General features: G+C 44.9%; 1 protein-coding gene across 1 annotated transcript in view; it reads left to right on the top strand.

Moving 5' to 3' along the window:
- Positions 1-20,662, top strand: part of TECTA (tectorin alpha) — an 80,401-nt gene extending 59,739 nt beyond the window's left edge. Inside the window, 12 exon segments of the mRNA XM_065944399.1 lie at positions 619-1,002; positions 3,142-3,441; positions 3,532-3,542; positions 5,457-5,737; positions 8,722-8,832; positions 10,054-10,256; positions 11,437-11,600; positions 12,524-12,772; positions 17,539-17,701; positions 19,033-19,120; positions 19,434-19,550; positions 20,562-20,662. Coding sequence (XP_065800471.1) covers positions 619-1,002; positions 3,142-3,441; positions 3,532-3,542; positions 5,457-5,737; positions 8,722-8,832; positions 10,054-10,256; positions 11,437-11,600; positions 12,524-12,772; positions 17,539-17,701; positions 19,033-19,120; positions 19,434-19,550; positions 20,562-20,662 — 2,172 coding nt within the window.
- The last annotated feature ends 956 nt before the right edge of the window (positions 20,663-21,618 follow it).

The following is a 21,618-nucleotide window of genomic DNA, read 5'->3' as shown; positions in this document are numbered from 1 at the left end:
TATATTTTCCCTTCACCAAAATCACATACATACCGACCCTCCCCCTTGCCTCTTTGGAGCAGTTTCTCAGAGCTATCTGAAATGCAGTCTCCTGGGCTATTGTCCTTATTTTGCCCCCAATAAAACTTAGCTTGCAACTCTTACATTGTGCATTTTTTAAGGTGACAAAAATGGTTCAGCATAAGAATTGGTTCTCCCTTTCTTTAACCTAGTTAAGATTGAAGGGTGGGGTTTATCATTATTGAGTGAATTTAAATTTGTTCCTTCAAGTAGAGTTGATACTTGTTAGATTAATTCCCTACCAAGTATTTTCCTCTTCACCTAGTTCCTTGACCTGCTTCCCATTCTGGTTGGTTGGCTGTGATTAGCTCTACAGCCCACCGTGAAGATCCCCAAATTCTTGATTGAAACCAGTAGAACCTAGGTAGCATATTGTTTGGCGTCTGAGTTACCAGGAAGGCAGGTACTGTTTGACTTGAACCAGCCTCCCTTGTTGCAAATTCCAGCCCCATTACTGATAGGCCAGCCCAGCCCAGAAGGGGTCCAGGTGGACTGGGCTTTGGGGTCCCCAACCTTGACCACCACCAGAGTTTCATGCAAAGGGCGCCTCTCTTCCAGCCCAAGCAGCTGTTCTGGAACAGCGACTGCACGCGGCGGTGCCGCTGTTTCCGGCGCAACCTGATCCAGTGCGACCCGCGCCAGTGCAAGTCGGACGAGGAGTGCGCGCTGCGCAACGGGGTGCGCGGCTGCTTCAGCACCAAGACCTCCTACTGCCTGGCGGCCGGCGGCGGCGTCTTCCGCACCTTCGACGGCGCCTTCCTCCGCTTCCCAGCCAACTGCGCCTTCGTGCTCTCCACTATCTGCCAGAAGCTCCCCGACATCTCCTTCCAGCTCATCATCAACTTCGACAAGTGGTCGGCCCCCAATCTCACCATCATTTCGCCCGTCTATTTCTACATTAACGAAGAGCAGATTCTCATCAGTGACCGGAACACAGTCAAGGTGACGAGCCTGTCCTTGATTCTTAAGAAATGTGCCCTGGAATGAGGGCCGACCTAGGGGGCTGTTTACTATGGTTTTTGCGGATAATGACTTTAACAGGCTGTTTATTTCATACATATCATACACAGATAGCCAGATTTTAGAGAATTGAAAGTGTAAAGATTTTACAGGCGTAAGCAAGGGTCCCATTTAGTCCTTCACGTACCAGTGGTGAAGAATCCACCTGCCAATGCAGAAGACATAAGAGATGTGGGTTCAATTCCAGGGTGGGGAAGATCCCCTTGAGGAAGGCAAGACAACCCACTCCAGTATTCTTGCCTGGAGAATCCCATGGACAGAGGAGCCTGGCAGGCCACGGTCCATAGAGTCACAAAGAGTTGGACACAACTGAAATGACTTAGCACATACGATTACAAAGGCCTTGCAGGATGTGTACAGAATCTCGAGGACATAAGGTCAGCGTGTATGCTAATAAAGCTTCCGGTGATAAAATGGTAGATAAGTCAACTTTTAATCTGAATTAATTTCCAAAAAGATTCTCATTTGTTTATAAGAGTTTGAAATTATTCTTGGCTCTGCCACCTGAATGAAGACCGATTCTTTCATCTCTGCCATCCTTTCTAGAAAAATGAAAGACAGCAAGCGTTTGCCTGTAAGCACAACTCCCTAAATCAAAACGGGTGGGAGGGATCGTCCCTCACTATGAGAGCGCCCCCTAATGACACGCCGAGGGAAAGAGCACAGAGGAGAGAGACGGTGGATTTCTCTTAGGGTTGACTCTTCTCTAGGATAGTTGCCGGGTTTCTTGTGAATCTTACAACGGTGTATAAATAAATGTGAATCTCCAACCCACCCCCATAAACGAATGCACCACTCCGACCTGGATTCCTCCCATCCTTCCGTCTGAGAAGATAATCTGCTCTGAAGTAGTGGTAGTGACTCCCAGTCACTCAGCTAAACCAGTCTGCTCACAGCAGGCGACTGGAACCATGGAGTCCGGAGCCCTGCCCCGCCACGTGTTGCAGATTCCAGCTCGGGAGGGCCAGGGAGAGAGCCAGCACAGGCATATTAATGTTTTTGGAATTGAGTGGTACTGTATCTGCCTTCCACCACTGACTCAGATAATCATGCACTGGGAGTATCTTTATTTAAAGACTCATCGAATAGCTTAGTATCCAGCATTAGGCAAAAGACTGGTAGGGTTTTGCAAGCTTAAAAGGAAGAGTCTGGATTTTAATACTGGTTTTTAACTTCAGTGAAAGTTAATCTGCTACTGTTTTTGACACTCTAATTCCTTTTGGAAATTGGCCCACATGGACATGACTGCATGGGCCCAGAATATATCAGCAAGAAAGCAAAAAGGGATCACCTGAGAGCAGAACTAACATTGTGCTGAATAAAATACTCCCAGCCACCAAAATAGTAAAGAATCATATTTTTTTAAGGCTTCTGCTATGTTTTTTAAAGCAACAAAAGTTACTGATAACCTAGGGGGGGAAAAAGAACAATTTCTTTGGTAAGTACAGGAAAGGCATGCTATGTTCTGTCCTAAGGGCTAAGAAAAGAAACTGTTATATAGCAAGAAAATGACAAATGGAGAAAATACCGTGCCTATAGGGCCTCTGGGAGGGCATCTCCTGTTCGAACATTATAAAATAAGAAAACAATAAACATAGCAATGATCCCCAGATTCATTTTAACCATTGTTAGACTCTCCTTAGCGCAGGATTGGGATTTTGTTTTCAGTAATTGGTTTATGCTGGAGAAAGTTTTATACAAAAATATAGCCACTTCTTGTGCATTATACCTTTCCATCATTTTTATTTTAATCTCTCTGCCACCATACTTTGCTTCTTTGGGAGGAACTGTGGACAGTAAGATGAGTGAGCATCCAAATTCCTGGGTAGGCATCAGCAAAATATGAAATTCGGCCAAATCTCCTTGCTGCCTGTTCTTGTAAATAAAGCTTTAGTGGAACACAGACTTGCCCATTTAGTTACTTTTGTCTGTGGCTGCTTTTTTTTGCCACGAGGATAGATCATATGGGCTGCAAAACCTAAAATGTTTACTCGGGACTTTTACAGTAAATATTTGCCAGTCTCTGCTTTGAGGGTCATTTGCTTCTTTCTCCTTTAACAGGTGAATGGCACACAAGTGAATGTTCCGTTCATAACTGGCCTGGCAACCAAAATCTACAGCAGTGAGGGGTTCCTGGTGATTGACACCAGCCCCGACATCCAGATCTACTACAACGGTTACAACGTCATAAAAATCAGCATCAGTGAGAGGCTGCAGAACAAAGTGTGTGGCCTTTGCGGCAACTTCAATGGGGACTTAACTGATGATTACGTGACCTTGCGGGGGAAGCCAGTGGTGAGCAGCGTGGTGCTGGCCCAGAGCTGGAAAACCAATGGCATGCAGAAGAGGTGAGAGTCTCCAGTCACTAGACTCCCAGTCCTCCCATGTCTATGACAGATGTTGATGAGAAAGGCACTTCGTATAGCACCACCCTTCTTCTCCTACAAAGAGCTAAGCCCAAGGTCTTTGGAGTTTTCATCATACAAACAGGCATAGTAATTTCTTGAACAGCAGAGGAAGTAACTAGGCTTAGAGGATAAGTCTAAATTTTTGTGTCATCCAGCCCTTGGCCAAACAGAAGAGTGTTCCCAAGATTAGAACTCTAAAGCCTTGACCAGCTGCCCAACTGGTCAAGTTTAATTTAACTGCAACTGGGCATCCTTGCTGAGGGTGGGATTAAGAGTTAACCCAGGAGAAGAGGGTTATTCCTTGTTCCCTAGCGCTGAGACTTCATGTCTGCTCATGCTAAGTCACTTCAGTCATATAACCTGCCAGCCGCCTATGTCCATGGAATTCTCCAGGCAAGAATACTGGTGTGGGTCACCATGCCCTCCTCCAGGGGATCTTCCTGACCCAGGGATTGAGTCTGCGTCTCTTATGTCTCCTGCATTGGCAGGCACTTTACCACCAGTGCCATTTGTTCCTCTTACAGAGGCTTGGTTGCGTAGGCAGAAGGTGGTGGGAGTCTAGAAAACCCAAGAAAGCAAGAAAGTAGAAGTCACTGAGGTTATTATCAGGCCCCTCTCTGGCCAGCTGAGATAGAAGGAGCTAAGCAAGTTATTTCAAAGGTGTTTAACTTAAAGAGTCCTTCCGACTGCCAAATCATGTTAATCCTCTCAAGTTCTAGAGACACACTTCTCTTTCTTGGCATTTCTTTGCTTGTACAATGATTCTGTCCCCTTGAGTTTTAACATGCCAAACATCAGCTGAATTCCCAGATGTGGGAATGAAGCTCTCAACCCTCTTTGACTTTTCTGCAGGTGTAGACTGAAAAATGTGCCATAAATTAGACCATCCTGTGAATTGTGAGACCCAGAGCTGGAAAGAACCTTGGGCACAATCTGGTCCAGCCTCTTCCTTTTCTAGGTGCAGCGGAGGCTAGAGTGGAATGACTTAGATGAGGGGGCACAGTAAGTGGCAAAGCCCGGATTAGATTTCAGAATTCCTAATGTGATGCTTTCTCTAAAATGTCACTTCTGGGACCCACAGTTAGAAAAATGACTCCTTTGCACATTATACTATTCTGGGGCTTCCAAAGATGAGCGAGATTCAGCTCCTCCTTAGGAATCATCATTCTGTTTGAGTTTCCTTTCCTTTCTTATTTCCTTTTTTTCTTCTTTTATAAATGGTTTTAGCCTGACACCAATTTTCTTGTGAAGATTTTCCTTATGGTCTCTGGTAACTAAACTGGAAATGGTTTAGAAGCTCCTGAATGTCCTTTCAAATCTTTTACTTTAACAACAGTTATTACTTTTATTTTTGATTAATAATAATGTAATTATCATTATTGTTATTGGTTATTATAGCAATATCTGTTAATAGTTATTGTATCAATCATATCAGTCAATTATATCAAAGGTTGTTTTTATAGTCAATAAACAACAGAGTTGATCGTGTCCAACTCTGTGACCCCATAGACTGTAGCCCTCCAGACTCCTCTGTCCATGGAATTTTCCAGGAGGCAAGGATAAGGATAAAAGGCAACTCAATGGAGTGGGTTGCCATTTCCTTCCCTAGGGAATCTTCCCAACCCAGGGGTCGAAGCTGCATATCTTGCATTGGCAGGCGGGTTTTTTTTTTTTTACCACTGAGCCACCAGGGAAGCCCACATCAACGGTTAGTGGTTATTATGTCAATATCTACCCTTGCCTGACACGTTGGCTACTGTCATTTTGTTTTACCCTCGCTCATCCCAGTGGTGTAACAGGAGAAATACCTTGGCTTTCGAATCCTAGCCTGGGTTAAGGTTGGGGTCAGCTCCCATACTCACTTCTGGGTGAGCTGAAGAGGTCACCACTGTGGTCTCCCCCCACCCCCACCGCCCATCTCAGATGCCTGGTGTTGCCTCCTGGTCTGACCATGTCTTTCACCCCCAGCTGCAACGAGCTGCAGTTCTCACAGTACGCCGCCATGTGCGACAACGTGCACATCCAGAACATGCAGGGAGACGGCTACTGCCTGAAGCTCACGGACATGAAGGGCTTCTTCCAGCCCTGCTACGGGCTGCTCGACCCCCTGCCCTTCTACGAGTCCTGCTACCTGGACGGCTGCTACAACCACAAGAAGTTCCAGCTGTGTGGCTCCTTGGCCGCCTACGGGGAGTCCTGCCGCTCCTTCGGAATCCTCAGCACCGAGTGGATTGAGAAGGAGAATTGCTGTAAGGGAGTTATTTTATTTCTGCAGACTCTTCTCTGAGTCAGAAAGCACAGCTTGGCCAGTGGCGTCACTTTGTCCGGGCCTTGCCAGCTGGTCTCCATCTCAGCCTGTTGATCTGCTTTGGGGGTTGAAGGGTGGAGAGGTGTGGGCTGCAGGAGATTCTGTGAGGGGCACTCTCAATGGAGCTTGACTCCCCCCTAGGTCCAGTTATGGAATTCAGAATATCAGCTGAGGAAGGTGGGGTTCTCTGGGTTGGAAGAGCACCAGTGTAGTGACCTCTAAGATAGCAGGACAGAGCATGGGACTCCTAATTGATTTCAGTGCCCCAAATTCAGCTCTCCAAAGGCTCCTTTCACATGAGTCAGAGCCCAGATCACAAAGAGAAGGCAGGTGGCAAGTGGCAGATTGAGCTGGCTGTATCTGCCTGATTGCAAGGAAGCCATGATTAGATTTATAAAGGGATTATACTTGTGCTATTGATAAAATAAAAATCTGTAGACTCTTGCATTTTTTTTCTGTAGTAAGAAAACTATTTTGATGTCCATTATCCATTACTCTCTTTGTTTTCTTGCCATGTTAATCAAATAGATGGAGCAAGTAAGTGTGTGCCTAAATGCACATAAATTTGTCATATCCGTGTATGTGTGTCCAGGTACAGAAATGGTCACTCTGTCCCATGAATGCAGTGTGATACTGCAGTGCGTGCTTGTCCCTCAAAGTGCACCACCAACTCCGCATGTATACGGGTACCCCGTGCATATCGGTACCACTGTGAAAACTGGCCCTGTTTGCTTCAAGACAGAGTGTTCTCATCAGTACATCTGCACACCACGCCTGACAAGAGTAGGAATACACAATTCAGAACCTAAAAACAATGTCAATAACTAAAACATGCACTCAGTGATTTCAGAAACTCTTAAGCAAATGGAGTAGTTTCTGTTGGCAATCAATAGAAATGTTTTGTTTGATAGCTTTAATATTTTACCCTCTTCTGTTAATAAGCAATACTTTAAAGAGCCTAAACTGTTTTGAACTTCAGAAATTGTCTGGAATTTTTAAAAAAATATCAGTTTTTGTTTTTAACCTCAAAACTTACCTCTGTATTGGCATGCTGTATTTGCCAAGTAGTAAATGGCCCACTCTATTTGTAAGTGATGTTTTCGCCTTCTTGGGAGCTGTAACCTCCATACGTTTTCCCCCTCATTCTCCTGGGTGATTTGCACGTTGTGTTAATCAACCAGCACAGTCATTGGATGGCTGCTGTGTGCTTAGCACTGTCTTAGGTGCTGAACACACTCGGCGATAAATGGGTCTTTAGGAAAAGAAGCTTTTAAGAAATAAGTATATTTGGTGGAATATTACTTAGCCCTAAAAAGAAATAATGCCACTTGTAGCAACAAGGGTGGACCTAGAAAGTCTCATACTGAGTGAAGTAAGTCAGACAGAGGATAAGAAATATCCTATGGCATCCCTTATGTGTGGAGTCTGAAAAGAAATTATATAAGTGAACTTATCTACAAAACAGAAAGAGCTTCACTGGTTTAGAGCACAAACTGATGGTTGCAGGGAGGAAGGATGGGAGAAGGGATGGTTAGGGAATTTGGAATAGTCATGTACATACTGCCAAATGTGAAATGGATAACCAACAAAGGGCTACTGTATAACCCAGAGGACTCTGCTCGATGTTATGTGGCAGCCTGGACAGAAGGGGAGTTTGGGGGAGAATGGATACATGTACATGTATGGCTGGGTCCCTTCACTGCTCACCTGAAACTATGACAACACTGTTAACTGGCCATTCCCCAAGGCAAAATAAGAAGTTTAAACTGCAAAAATAATAAGTAAGTGTATTTAACTGATGGTGAGGGCTCTACTTTAGACATCTTTCTAGGAATTAAGACAGACGGATGCGACTCCAATCCTGTCCTCTCACCTGTCATAATAGCTATTCAGCAGAAGGTCAGGAGAAGCATCTGCAGTTACGGGACAGCTTGAGGGGTTTGTTTTGTTTTGTTTTTAAACTCTTGAAGCTAACTTGGCTCATGCTGGAGTTGAATCATGGCTGTTTCTTTAACACTTACTGTTAGAAACCATGACAACGAGGAAGATTATTACACCTGGATAGGGAGCAAGAGTCTTTAAATAAAGAAACGAGTGTCTAAAAGAAAGTGTTTTCCATTAGTGGTTCTCAAACTGAGATGTTAATGAGCTTGCAGGTGGCCTATGGGCTCATCTGCTACAGAAATACTATTTGTAATCTGTTGGTGATGACACTTCACATACATTTGTATTTTACTTAGAGTTTTCCCTGTTTTGGCAAAAAAAGTGCCATTAATCTCAGTCAATGCTGGCGAGTTGCATGTAGATTTTTGTTTGTCTGTTTTTACAAAATTAAGTAGAAGCATGTGGACCATGAATCAGGAAAAAAAAAAAAAGACTAAGAAATCCTGGTTTAAGGGACCTCTCTGGGACCTTACTGGCCCTGAAATCTTCATTCTTGACAACTACTTGTTGAGCATCTACTGTGAGGTGGCCAAGTATTGGAAATATAGAGGTAAATGGTTTGGACTCTACAGCTTATATAAATATAAAGATTCTGATGCACACGATGGTGGTACAGAGCAGTAAGTGCAGGAATCTCGGGACATGCTGGTAGTTTGGCTTTTTGTGTCTCCCATCCTCCTCACTTACCTTCACCTGTGCGTGACCTTGGGTACATTTCAGCTGTGATGCCAAGTTATACTAGTTAGCTGGCAGATAGTGTAAGGGTTGGAAGAGATAATGCCACCAAAGCATGAAACACATAGCAAAGACCCAATTATTAGCTATCGTCATTACTTCCTGGAAGACTGCCCTGTCTGTTAATTTGTGCCATCTGACCATCACCAGGTCCATTGGAGTGGCAAGTTCAGAGTATGACCACATGCTGCTGGGCATTGGTGTGAAAATCAAGTTGTGTGTGTTTCTGTTTGTTTTCCTTTTTAGCAGGAGTGGTTGAAGATCCTTGTGTGGGGGTGGACTGTCCCAACCGAACCTGTGAGCTGGAAAATGGAGGGGAGCTGTGTGGCTGCATTGAACCCCCTCCCTATGGAAACAGTGAGTGACACCTGTCCCCCCACCCCCAAGACAGGCCCAATGGGAGACGCCTGGCAGCCTTGTAGGAAAGCTCCTGGGTGGGAGACCACGTGTCCCACACTGTGGGTTAGAAACCCAAATGACGAAGTTTTCATGAGCATTTAAGCAGAACAAGAAAGGAACCCGACCTCTTCAAAGTAGGCTAATGTTCATTTCCTTGAAGCTACATCCCTTTCTTCAATAAATGATAAACGTAAATTTGTACATTCATAGAATCAGTCAGCTTCGTCTGAGGCCACGTTCAACATCAGAGAGATCCAAATCGATCTTTTAGACTCACAGGGAGATAGGGTGGTTTGGCGAAAACATGAAACAATCAGGACAAGAGTGCCATGTACTTAAACATGTGTTTAACCTGGCTTATCTTCCCTGAAGCTTTTCAGCAGGTCCCAAAGAAAACTGAAATGTTGAAGCAAACTGCAAGCAACTAGGGCTCCAGGTCCTGTTCTTAACCACAGCCCCCTTAAAGTAGCAATGATCTTGTCCCTGGCCCAGAGCACACCCGTTTTGTCAGTTTGAAGAGGAGCTGCTTTGCTTCCCATCTCCATGCCCTTGGTTGAACCAGGGAACTCAGGAGGCATGTGCTACGTTTAGCATCAGCAAATGAAAGGCTGGTTGACCAGAAGGCTCTGCAGGAGGGGACCACATGAGCTGTTCAAAGGTTTCACCAGGGCAGATAAAAGTGTTTCTCTCTGTTTCTTTACTGCTTGTTAGCCTGTGTTTGTGCACTCATGGAAAATGTCCATTGGTGCATCCCATGACAGAAAACAAGAACACCTAGTGCTGGCCTGGTTACCAGCTGGGCTGTATAGGGCAGCCTGCCTAGGGCTGCCCTCACTTGAATCATGTTTCTTAGCCAGGTCACAGCAAGCCAGACACGGTATGGAGCTTACAAGAGTAGCTACTACCAGAGTGGGACAGGAATCCTGGGTTTAAGAAGAAAGGACCAAAGATGCTTTGTGTAGCATTTTCGTCTTTTAAAAAAAGTCTCTAGCACTGCTCAGGTTATTGCTTTGAATGACTTCATACACTCATTGAGATTGATCAGAGCTCTGTTAGATATGCCAAAGCCTCTGTGTGAAGATCATCAGCCTCTTCTGAAGAGGACAGGGTACCACGCCCACTCCCGCAGCAAGGGGAGCTCCCAGTGACTCATCTGTCATAATACCCATGTCCCCACAGACTCCCACGACATCATTGATGCAGAGGTGACCTGCAAGGCGTCTCAGATGGAAGTGTCCATATCTAAGTGCAAGCTCTTCCAGCTTGGCTTCGAGAGGGAGGGCGTGCGGGTCAACGACAGGCAGTGCACCGGCATTGAAGGCGAGGACTTTATCTCCTTTCAGATCAACAACACCAAAGGGAACTGTGGCAACATCGTGCAGGTGAGCAGCGGGGGCCAGAAGGAGCATCCGGCCTTGCTGGTGGCAGCTCTGAGCGTTTGCACGTTGATCGTCCTTAAGCCAGCTTCAGGGGTCTGACTTAGAAACATGCTCCTTGGAAAACAGCAAAAGACGCCCATCATTGAGTGCTAAGTGGTTGATTGAAGTGAAAGCAAGATGAGTGACAGGCTTCCTCCCCTGCTTTGCCCTGTCTGCTGACATCCTTTGCCCTGAACGTTGACACATGTTTTTATCTCTTTCGTGCTTTTATTGTTCTTCCAGGTAAAGACAGCTGGGTTCAGCTATTTTGAGGGGCAGGGGTGTCCCAGACATCATTTAACAGTTGGCTACAGAAATATAGCAAGGTCACAGCTTTTTGTCTTGGGCTGTCCAATTTCTAGGTTGGCAAAACATCTCACTTCTCCTCCTCCTCTGCCTCCCCGCCATCTTTTTTTTTTAAATTTTTTTATTGAAAAATATTTGCTTTACGACATTGTGCTGGCTTCTGCCAGTCATTGACATGAGTCAGCCACAGGTATACATATGTCCCCTCCCTCTCAAAACTTCCTCCCACCTTCCACTCCCTGCCGCTCCGGGTTGTCATAGAACACTGGGTTGAGCTCCCTGTGTCACACAGAAAATTCCCACTGGCTATCTCTTTTACATATAGTAATATATTCTGTTAACTATATATTTTGTTAACTATATATTTTGTTCATTAACACTTTTTAATCAGCGAGTGAAAGGAGCAAGATGGTAAAACATGCATGTATCCATTTTGGAACTTGTGGGCATGCCTGGTACAAGATCTGACAGAGAGGGGATTTTGAATTAAGAATTGAAAGATGATACGTATATTACCTCGGGATGGCAATACTTCATGCTGTCCCCAGCTTGGGTTCCCACAGATAACTGGGGGCTGGTAGTACTTAGAATTCAGTGGTACATGAAATCACGCTTGTTGGGCATTCAAAGTTATCAGACTGAAGGGTGCTGTTGCCATCCATTTAATACTTTTTTCTTCCTTACTAAATGCTGAGACTAACTCCATCCTGATTTATACTGGCCTCTGGGTTATGTATGGAATGAAGCCATTTATCCACTTTCAGGCCCATGGATTTAAAATGCAAACCACATACTCACACCCAGATTTAATGATTTCTGACCTTCCTTTGCTCTGCAGTCCAATGGCACTCATATCATGTATAAAAACACTATTTGGATCGAAAGTGCCAACAATACTGGCAACATCATCACCAGGGACAGGACAATCAATGTGGAATTTTCATGTGCTTATGAGCTGGATATCAAGATCTCCTTGGACTCCGTGGTGAAGCCTATGCTAAGGTAGAGAATCTCACGGGCTGTGCACATCGCTCTGTCTTTTCCTTGACAGTTAAGGTTAGCCTAATCAAAATTGCTAGCATCTGTCTTTGAAGCACTAGGAAAGAATAATTCATGTTTTCTGAACTCAGATGTCTTACGCCAGTGCTGTTCGATAGAACTTTCTACAGGGATGGAAATGGCCCATATCTGTACTGTCCAATGCAATAGCTGTATATGGGCATTGAGCACTTGAAATGTGCCAGGGGAGAGGGGCCCTGAGGAAGTGAATTTTTAGTTTAATTTTAATGTAGCCTATTAGACTTTAATTCTCTCTTCCTTGGCTTTCCCTCTGCATTTTCAGCTTGGAAAATGGTAGGTAATTGAATCGATAACATTGTTCGGGGTTCCCTACTCACGACTGTGAGAGCCGGAATATTTCCTGCCATGTCAGTAAACAAAGGATGTCACAGTCATCAGTGATGGCAGCCACCATGAATGGTGAGCTGCTGATGAGACCTGAGACAACTCAGGAAGGAAAAACACCTGCCATCTAGCAGCCACCAGACTGTAGCCACTCCCTAAGTTGAGGCCTGAGAAAAAGAAGCTTAAGATGTGAAAACAGGATACTGGCCCCAGATAGCTGAGGTGCATATCCAAGGAATGATTTCAGTGAGCCCAGACTCTTGCATCTTCCCAGACATAGAAAAGCACTAAATTCCTTAACTTGGGATATCTGGTTTTCTTTAATTAACAATAATTTTTGGATGTTCAGATTACCGGCCCTTTGTTGCAAAACTTCTATATAGCCTGGCCCCTCCCCTCCCATTCTTGGAGCAGTTCTGTCAGGGTCACTTGAAGTCCTACGATTTCCCACCAGATAAAACATAACTCTCAGCTTTTAGGTTGTGAATATTTTTTTAAGTCCACAACTTTTTCCCTTATAGTGTCATTAACCTGACGGTTCCAACTCAGGAAGGCAGCTTCACCACCAAGATGGCGCTCTACAAAAACGCCTCCTACAAGCACCCGTACCGGCAGGGTGAGGTGGTGCTGACAACGCGAGACGTGCTGTACGTCGGCGTCTTCGTGGTCGGAGCTGACGCCACGCACCTCATTCTGACGCTGAACAAGTGCTACGCCACGCCGTCCCGAGACAGCAACGACAAGCTCCGATACTTCATCATCGAAGGAGGGTGGGTAGCCTCCTCTCGAAGGCAGTCTCGGAGCATTTAGTGTTAGATTTGTCTACATCTTCTTTAGGGAAGAGAATGGTAACTAACATGTGTTGACTACTACACGACCAGCATTTTGGACCCAAGAGCTATCTCATCCTCACGACAATGTATGAAGTAAATATGATAAGCTCCTTTTTTATAGACGAGAAGCCTGAGGCTTAGTGAGATCAAGCAATTCTTGAAGTCACACAACAACTTAGTGGTAGATCACCAGTTTTCTGTGGCATTAACTATAAAATGCTCTGTTCTCAATGTGATCAAACAGGGCATTCTGTCCTGCCTACTTTGAATTTCAGTCTGAGTTGAATGTGGATCAAATGTGGATCAAATCTACAAATGAAAGGAGGTAATGAGAATTACTAAAGTTGGTGAATAATGCATCTATCAAAATTTTAAAGGAATTGGATTAATAGCTTGTAGGTGAGTTTTTCTACCCACCAGTATGTGCCCAGCACCTAGTATATTTCCTGAAAAATAGTGATTATGCAACAAAGTTATTGAATGAATGAATGGGTGAATGAAAAAGAAGAAAAGACTATGAACCAATCAACAATCATGATAATTATCTTTATTTTTAAAAAACACTTAGTGGTTTTGTCAAGCAACAATAATTTCTTAGCAGGTTTATTGCATACATAATTTATGTGCAATAAAATGCATTTGCTCTAAGTGTAAAATTCAACAATTTTTGGTAAATTTACAGAGAAGTGCAACCATCACCATAATCTAATTTTGGAACATTTCCATCACCCTAGTACATGAATTCTTAAAAGCAGATGACTGTATTAATCAAAATTCTTTCTTTTATAAGTGGTAGAGATCATTTCAAATAAGTTTATGCAAAAACAAAGTACTTAGCGTTTACAAAACCGAATCACGTAAGTAGATGTGGCTTCAGGAATAATTGGGTTCAGGGGGCTAGTTGCTGTCAACACTCCCTCCCTCCCTCTATCCTTTGTCTCTCTGTTTCTATCATTGTCTCTGTCTTTCTCATTGTCCTCATTAGACACCAGCATTTTTTCAGCATTGTAACCCCCAGGGATGAGCATTCCTTCTAATCCCAATTCAGGAAATCCCTGGGAAGGAGTATGATTAGCTTTTCTTGGATGGATTCCCTCTCCTTCGTTTGGAGAAGATGCAACATTAAAGTGCCTGGTGTTGGGGAGGACAGTTTTTTTGACCCTCTTAGGGTTCCTGGCTGGGTCTGAAAATTACATGGACAAAGTTTAACAGGAGAAAAGCATACACATTTATTTAATATAAATTTTACATGACATGGGAGTCTTCATAAGGAAATGGAGACTCTTAAGAAATCGTTTAAACTGAATATCATTTTGCTCTGTTTGACAAAGAGTGGACAGTTGTGGATATGATAGGTCAATTGTGTGTGGTCACTGTAGTGAACTGAGGGAAATCTTAGCCAGACTCTTCAGACTCTTCTCAGCACCCGCTTGACTTTGGAGATAAGAATGCTCCTTTCCTCTAGCGTACCTCTCACAGGAGAGTTTTATGGCCTCTTTCAGGGGAGAAGAGTGACCTTCCTGACTCTGTCATTTTTCTCAAACTCCTTCAATTGAAAATATTCAAGGTGCCAGATTTGGGAATAGTGTTTCCTGAACCCTATCTCAGGCCTGAATCAGCATCCTTCTCTGGGGTGCTATGGATAGGGTATAATTAGCCATGAAATTGGGGAGGGAAGGAATAATCCCCCCAAAGAAGACTATGCTTCTAGGCAGACAAACAATAAACATCCAATGTTTTGCAGATGAACAGGCTCAGAGCCTGAATACAGCTCAGCCAAGGCTACCTAACCAGCAAGGGGCAGAGGAAGAATCTTTCAGGTACCAATATGCATCAACTCCCTACCTGGCCAGGTGTGGCTTGTGGCCTGGGTTGCTAAGGCGTCAAATGGGATTTTTGGCAAAGGCCTCATTAAGGCACTACCTTTCTGGGTTGAGTTTTAGCCTCCCTGGAGGCGGAGGGAAGGGTTTGAGGATTACATGGTATCTTGCAGATCCAGATGCTCAGGCTAATGTAACAGGTCTCTTTCTCCATGTGTTCCCTTGCTTCCCACCCCATCATGGTCTTTTCTCCCAAAGTAAAAGGGCTACGATTTGAGCCACTGTACAAACTCTGGTGGGTGGGCTCGGGCCGCCTTTGAAGGACACTGTGGCATTTAGCATTTTTTAAATAGTATTTAATAGAGTTGACCCAGAGAGGGAGAGTAAGTGAGCACGTTCATAAATCTCAGCTTCCCCCAGGGTCTGGATGAAGGTCTTCAAATTAAACTGTTGTTGGGTGAGAAGTAATTTCATCATGTGAGAGAATTTTAATTCATGAGTCCTTTTGACCTTTCTTGGGGGAATGTGGTTATTGTTTTTTCTTTTTTTTCCAGTGAGCTTATGGAAAAACTGACGCTCAGTGTGGAATGACTGAGCAACAGAATGGTTCTGCATTGGAATTTGGGGATGGGAGGGTCAGTTGCTTCTCTCCAGCTACACAGGGTAGGGGCGCATAGATGCCACCACTGTCTACCAGTGATGCAAAGGTCTGAGCACATGAAAGTCACTTCTCTGTTCTCTTTGTATGCCCAGACGGAGGAAAGGACACCGTCCTTCTGATTGTGGACAAAGGATCCTAGTGTTCAGTTTGTTAGCCCCCTAAGGCAACATCCAGACAGCCTGTCCCTGCTTCCCGAGGCCCCTTCCTTGTGCTTCCTGTTTTTCTGACACTTAAATCTCAAATCATCTCTCTGGGAGTCGGGGGTCTAGTTAAGAGGGAAGGTTTGGGGACTTTCCTGTTGGTCCAGTGGCTAAGATTCTGCATTCTCAGTGCAGGGGGCCTGGGTTCCATCCCTTGTCAGGGAACTGGATCTCATATGCTGGAACTAAAGATCCTGCATGCCAAGAGGAAGGTAGAAGATCCCATGTGCTGCAACTAAGACCTGACACAGACAAATAAATATTTTTTTAAAAAAGGAGGGAGGAGCTCCATGAAGACCAGAGGGCTGATAACACTGTAGAATCCTTGAACCAATTTAGATTATTCAGATGAGTCACAGTGACAAGGAAAAGTATGGCTAGTAAGTTTTTGTTTCAAAGCTTTTAGGAAACTATTGCCTTACAGACTCAATTACCAGACTGAGCAGGTATGGGGATCCTGAAGAATAACATCAATTTAAAATTTTCCTTATCACTAAATGATTGAATTCTGTGGGCCAGGGGAAGAAAACATAAGGAGAAGAACTACCCTTTTTATCTTGATTAGATTTTTTTAAAGAGCTTCTTGGCTGCCACGGTCCAGTCTTGGCCATGGAAGCACAATTCATTCATTCATTCACTGATTATTTCCAGAGTTTTTTGGGGGTCTAAAAATTAAGTATAATTTTAACACCACATTTCAAGGAAAACAGTTTTGAGAGTTAATACTGTAATGTTCCAAAAGTAAAAATACAATTTATATATAATTATGTATACACACACACACACACACACACACACACAGAGAAACGTTCTCTTGGAGTTAAAAGATGTGTCATAGGTTTTATTTTTCAGGCAAATATTTGTATGAGTTTGACTACACAGCATCTAAATATTCTTTTTTATTTAAAAATTTTATTTATTTTTTACAGTAGGTCCTTGTTGGTTATGTATTTTAAATATAGCAATGTGTACATGTCAACCCCAAACTCCCAATCTCTCCCTTCCCCCCACCCTACCCATTTGGTAACCATAAGTTCTTTTTCTAATCTGTGAGTCAACTTCCGTTTTATCATTTCTTTTTTAGATTCCTCATATAAGCGATATCATATGATATTTGTCTTTCTTTGACTGATTTAGTTTGATAATCTCCAGGTCCATCCATTTGCTGCAAATGGCATTATTCCATTCTTTATAATGTCTGAGTAATATTCCATTGTATATATGTACCACCTCTTCTTTTGAAATACTTACTGCGTGCCCATCCGTGTGTTGGAGACACAGTGACAATTACACCTTGGTTCATGTTCCCAGGGGCTCAGCAGGGTGTTGTCGGCAAATTCAGGCAAGGCCACTTGTTCCTGCCTGGTCAGGGCATACCTATGCTGGAGCGGGAACCACAGATGGGCATTGGAGAAAGAGCAGGGTTAGTTAGACGTGCAGAGGCTTCCAGGTGGGGAAACAGCATGTGCAAATACCCTGGGGCATAGGAGACTGCGGTCCATTTGGGAACGCCCGCGAGTGGAGGCAGATACCTTCGTCCCTCGCCTATTGGCTCAGGACTGCAAAGAGGGGAGGAGGGTGGTCCCTTCAGCTGTCTGTCTTCTCCAGCTCCCTCGCGCTCTCACTCATAGGGAGACTTCCCAATAGAGCTTGAAAAAGGGGCCCCTCCCCAAACTGTTAATTAACTGAGAAAGTACAGAAGACATAGGGACTCATCTTGTGTTTGTTTAACTGATATCCGTAAAACACAGCATTCTGAAGGAGAGGGATGGGAAACTGACGTGTTGGGAAATTGAGTACAGGCCCTCCGGTCGTTTTGTCTTTAGTTGCAGTTAAGATGCTAATTTGAGGCGCTACTTGACGCTTTTCCAACAAACTATGAAACTGTAAGGGAGTCCTAACAAATGACAAGCCTACACACTCCAGAGGTCACTTTCAAACACAAAGGCATTTTTACCGTGCGTGATGGTTTTGTGTGGGGCATGAACGTGTGAAGCTGAGAGTCCCTTTCTTTCTGAACAGGTGTCAGAACATTAAAGACAACACCATTGGCATCGAGGAGAATGCCGTCTCCCTCACCTGCCGCTTCCACGTCACGGTCTTTAAGTTCATTGGGGATTATGACGAAGTCCACCTACACTGCGCCGTGTCCCTCTGCGATTCAGAAAAGTACTCCTGTAAAATAGTAAGTGAGGGTGTGGAAATTCAACGCGCATCTTTATTTCTCACGGCCTCAGATTTCCCCTCATGGGGATGGTGAACGCCAAGTTCGGTCGCTCTTTAGAGGTTCTTTTTTAGGGCTCAAGGCACCTGGTGGTGGCTGAATAACAACCATCTTCAGATGCCCAGGAGTGATAGCCATCTGTGCCGGAACAATAAGAGAGCAGGGCCGAGTGATGACCGTTTACTCTTCTCTGTCTCTGAAATGTCAGTTTGTTGTTGGTGTCACACTCGGCCAGGGTTTCTTAAACCTCAGCGCTACTGACATTTTGGACCAAATGATTCTTTGCTGTGGGGCTGCCCTGTGCTCTGTTGACTGTTCAGCACATCTCTGACCTCTATCCACTAGACGCCTCTTACAACAGCTGAAATGCCTCCTGGAATTGCCCAGTTTCCCCTCGGGGAAAAACTGGCCCTATTTGAGAACTACTATGCCAAAGCCTCAAGGAGCCAAGTCACCTGCTTCTGAAGTGAAGGCTGGGGCCAAGCTCTCCTCCACTTGGAAGCAAACTCCCAGGCTCAGTATGTTCTTTATCCAGGTCTCCTTTAGACAGGGGCTATCCCACAGATTATCCAGATCCATGCTCTGGGCCTGGGGCTCTGAGGGACTCGCAGATGAGGTGACAAACTCATCATCTGGTCCCCGCCAGGCTTATATCTCCACCATGTTCAGCTATGTCCCTAAGGTTTTACTGCGCCAGTCCCTGGCTCCTAACCCTTAATATTGTAGCTTTACCCTCACCTCATGTTGACAGATGGCTTCCCAGGTGGCTCAGTGGTAAAATACCTGCCTGCCCATGCAGGAGACGAGGGTTTCATCTGTGGGTTGGGAAGATCCCCTGGAGGAGGAAATGGCAAGACACCCACTCCAGTGTTCTTGCCTGAAAAATCCCATGGACAGAAGAGCCTGAAAGTCTACAGGGTCGCAAAAGAGAGTCAGACGTGACTGAGCTACTGAACAGCAACTTGTTGGCAGAATTGAGATGTGGGCGATGGCCTGAGCTGCTTACCGATGCTGGTCTATACGTTACTATCTGATCTGATACAGGATCCTCCTTCCTAGGAAGGGAGCCTCTTTGAATCTAATTCTAGTGTAGAGAATATATTAAATTCTGTTCAACATAAAGCCCCAAGTCCCAGGGGGTTCTATGATCAAGCATACATTGCTTCTAATTAATCTGAGCTGCAATAGAGCTCCAGGCTGAGCCCCTGCCTCTTTTGGAGGTGAGGATGTGGTGAAGAATAAGTTATCAGCTTAATTGTGTGAAATGTTCCCTTTGGTGTTCTGTCTTTCAGACTTGCCCTCAAAATTCCAGGACTGCCACAGATTATACCAAGGAACCTAAAGAACAGATCATTTCAGTGGGCCCTATTAGGAGAAAAAGTATGTATGTTCCCTAAAACACTATAAATGATTCAAACGATGGGATTTGAAGATACAGGCTGACTCTGGGGTGTGTTGTGCCTATGACGTGAACCTGGAGAACCAGGAGCTTGAGGACGCCTGTTTGGGGTCCCCAGTTTGCAAAGATTGCCGTAATCACAGGTGTCCATGGTGACATCCTTTCATGGGCTACTAAAAACGCATGACAGTACTAGGCCTTTTCCCTTGCCGCTCCTCTCTGTAAAGCCTTGCCCATAGATGTGAGTTGAAGAGCTAGATGTCTGCAGGTAACGTGTCCAGGGCTGTCTTTCAGGGCTGGACTGGTGTGAGGACAACGGAGGATGTGAGCAGATTTGCACGAGCCGGGTGGATGGGCCTCTGTGCAGCTGCGTGACGGGCACTCTGCAGGAGGATGGGAAGAGCTGCCGAGGTGAGCACACAGCCTCCGGGCAGGCAGCCGGGGGCACAGGAGTTCTTGACTTCAGGAAGGAGACATTGCAATGCAAGGCCCAATGGGTCAGCAGTCGACCTATGAGACTTCCGGGAAGTAAGAAGGAAAGACGAAGCAAACACCCAAAGAATTTACTGTTGTTGTTGCATCACTAAGTCATGTTCTGACTCTTTTGCACCTCCATGGACTGTAGCCTTCCAGCCGCCTCTGTCCATGGGATTTCCCAGGCCAGAATACTAAATGGGTTGCCATTTCCTTCTCCAGGGGATTTCTTTTTTGACCCAGGGATTGAACCCATGTCTCCTGCATTGGCAGGTACATTCTTTACCGCTGAGCTCCATGCAAGCCCACTCAAGGAATATGAGGATCTTTTTGTTTTTAAACCTGATCTTTTATCTAAAAGATGGAAATTAAAAAAAAAAAGTTATCCAGCCATTTAATAGGGCTTCCCTATAATAGGTGGTGCTAGTGGTAAAAAATCCGCCTGCCAATGTGGGAGACACGGAAATCAAGGGTTCGATCCCTGGGTCAGGAAGATCCACTGGAGGAGGAAATGGCAACCCACTTCAGTATTCTTGCCTGACAAATTCCATGAACAGAGGAGCCTGAAGGGCGATAGTCCATGGGGTCTCAAAGAGTCAGACACGACTGAGCGACTGAACACACACACACATCCAGGCATTTAAGAATCAAGTATTGACCTTAAATCTGGCCCCCAAGTCTAAGACTGGGGTGTGTGATCCATCAAACACACTTTACTGTAGTAGCCTTAGCTACCAGGTTTCCCTGGTACCCTTTGAATTAGCAGGATTCACCTAGAGGTTGAGTTAATTTCACTTCCTTGCTGCCACAGTCAAGTCCATTTGGAGAAAGTGGGTTCTTGGCTTGAAGAAAGCAGGTGCCTTTATTTGAATCCACCAGGATGGCTGATCCATGTCAAGCAGGGACATTTTTTCGTAGGACTTACCATGTCTCTCTTTCTGTTCACAGCCTCTAATTCTTCCATCGAACTTCAAGTTTGGATGCTGCTTCTCGTCATGACCCAGATTTCATTATGGCATTTTGTCTATAAGTCAGGCACGACCTCATAATTCACTCAAGGTTATATATAAAGTACTGTAATTTACTTACTTTGACCCCCTGTAGGCAATAAGGTGTGTGCCCTTAAGTCAGAACCTATTTGAAATTGTCCACAGTCTCAAAGTGATACCGTCTCCCCCATATGGTCAGAATTCCAGAAAAGAGGGAAAAACTATGCCACCGCCCCCCCACCCCCCCCACTTTCAGAGTATGCAAGCCAGCTCCTAAAAGTCAGCTGTGGAAAACATGTATCTTGCCTAATATTTCCAAACAGTTGTCACCAGGAATCTTGGGTTCACAGGAAAATCCAGTAAAGGAAAAAAATTCTAGTGAGACAAGTCTACCTGGAAATCTAACCAGAGAAATCTACCCCACCAGTGGATCATAGTTTTTACAGAGGGCGGGCCTGGTGGAATGATAGTGAACATTGAGAAGCAGTGGTTGGAAGGCTCGACTCCCTCTGAGGGGTCCCTCCGATGTTTGGAAGTGTCTGACCTCCCATGCTCCTGCGTTCTCCCCGCCCTGCCCTCGAGTCCGCCAGTCCTGCCAGGGCCGAGTGTCCACCTCGTATATTGTTTGCTGACCTGGGGAACCCCACCCCCCATCCTTCCCTTCAGACCCAGAGTCTTCTCTTTTACAGATCAACCGAATAATTTTTAATATGTTTTGTGCTTAAATAAACTGTGTGTTCAATTATTCTCATTATTCGGTGGCCAGAATCATTCATATCGATGTTAAGCTTTGCACACCAAATAGCATCCTCGGATATAAACAAAGAGGCAGCTAGAGCAGCAGCGGTTGGAGCAGGTCGGCCCTGCTGGCCGGAGCTCCTGTGCATTTTGTTATGTGGCTGTTTGTTCTGACAGAGCATTAGCGGGGCGTTCAGTAAGATGCTGAGTAGGAGAGAAGCAGGCAGTGGCCTCTTTTGTACATGATACAAAAACCCGCATTTACTCTAATTAACTAC

The sequence above is a fragment of the Muntiacus reevesi genome, chromosome 9 (genome assembly GCF_963930625.1).
Source record: "Muntiacus reevesi chromosome 9, mMunRee1.1, whole genome shotgun sequence".
Lineage (NCBI taxonomy): Eukaryota > Metazoa > Chordata > Mammalia > Artiodactyla > Cervidae > Muntiacus > Muntiacus reevesi.
The sequence above is the reverse complement of the archived record's forward strand: the minus strand, read 5'-3'. Positions and strand labels throughout refer to the sequence as shown.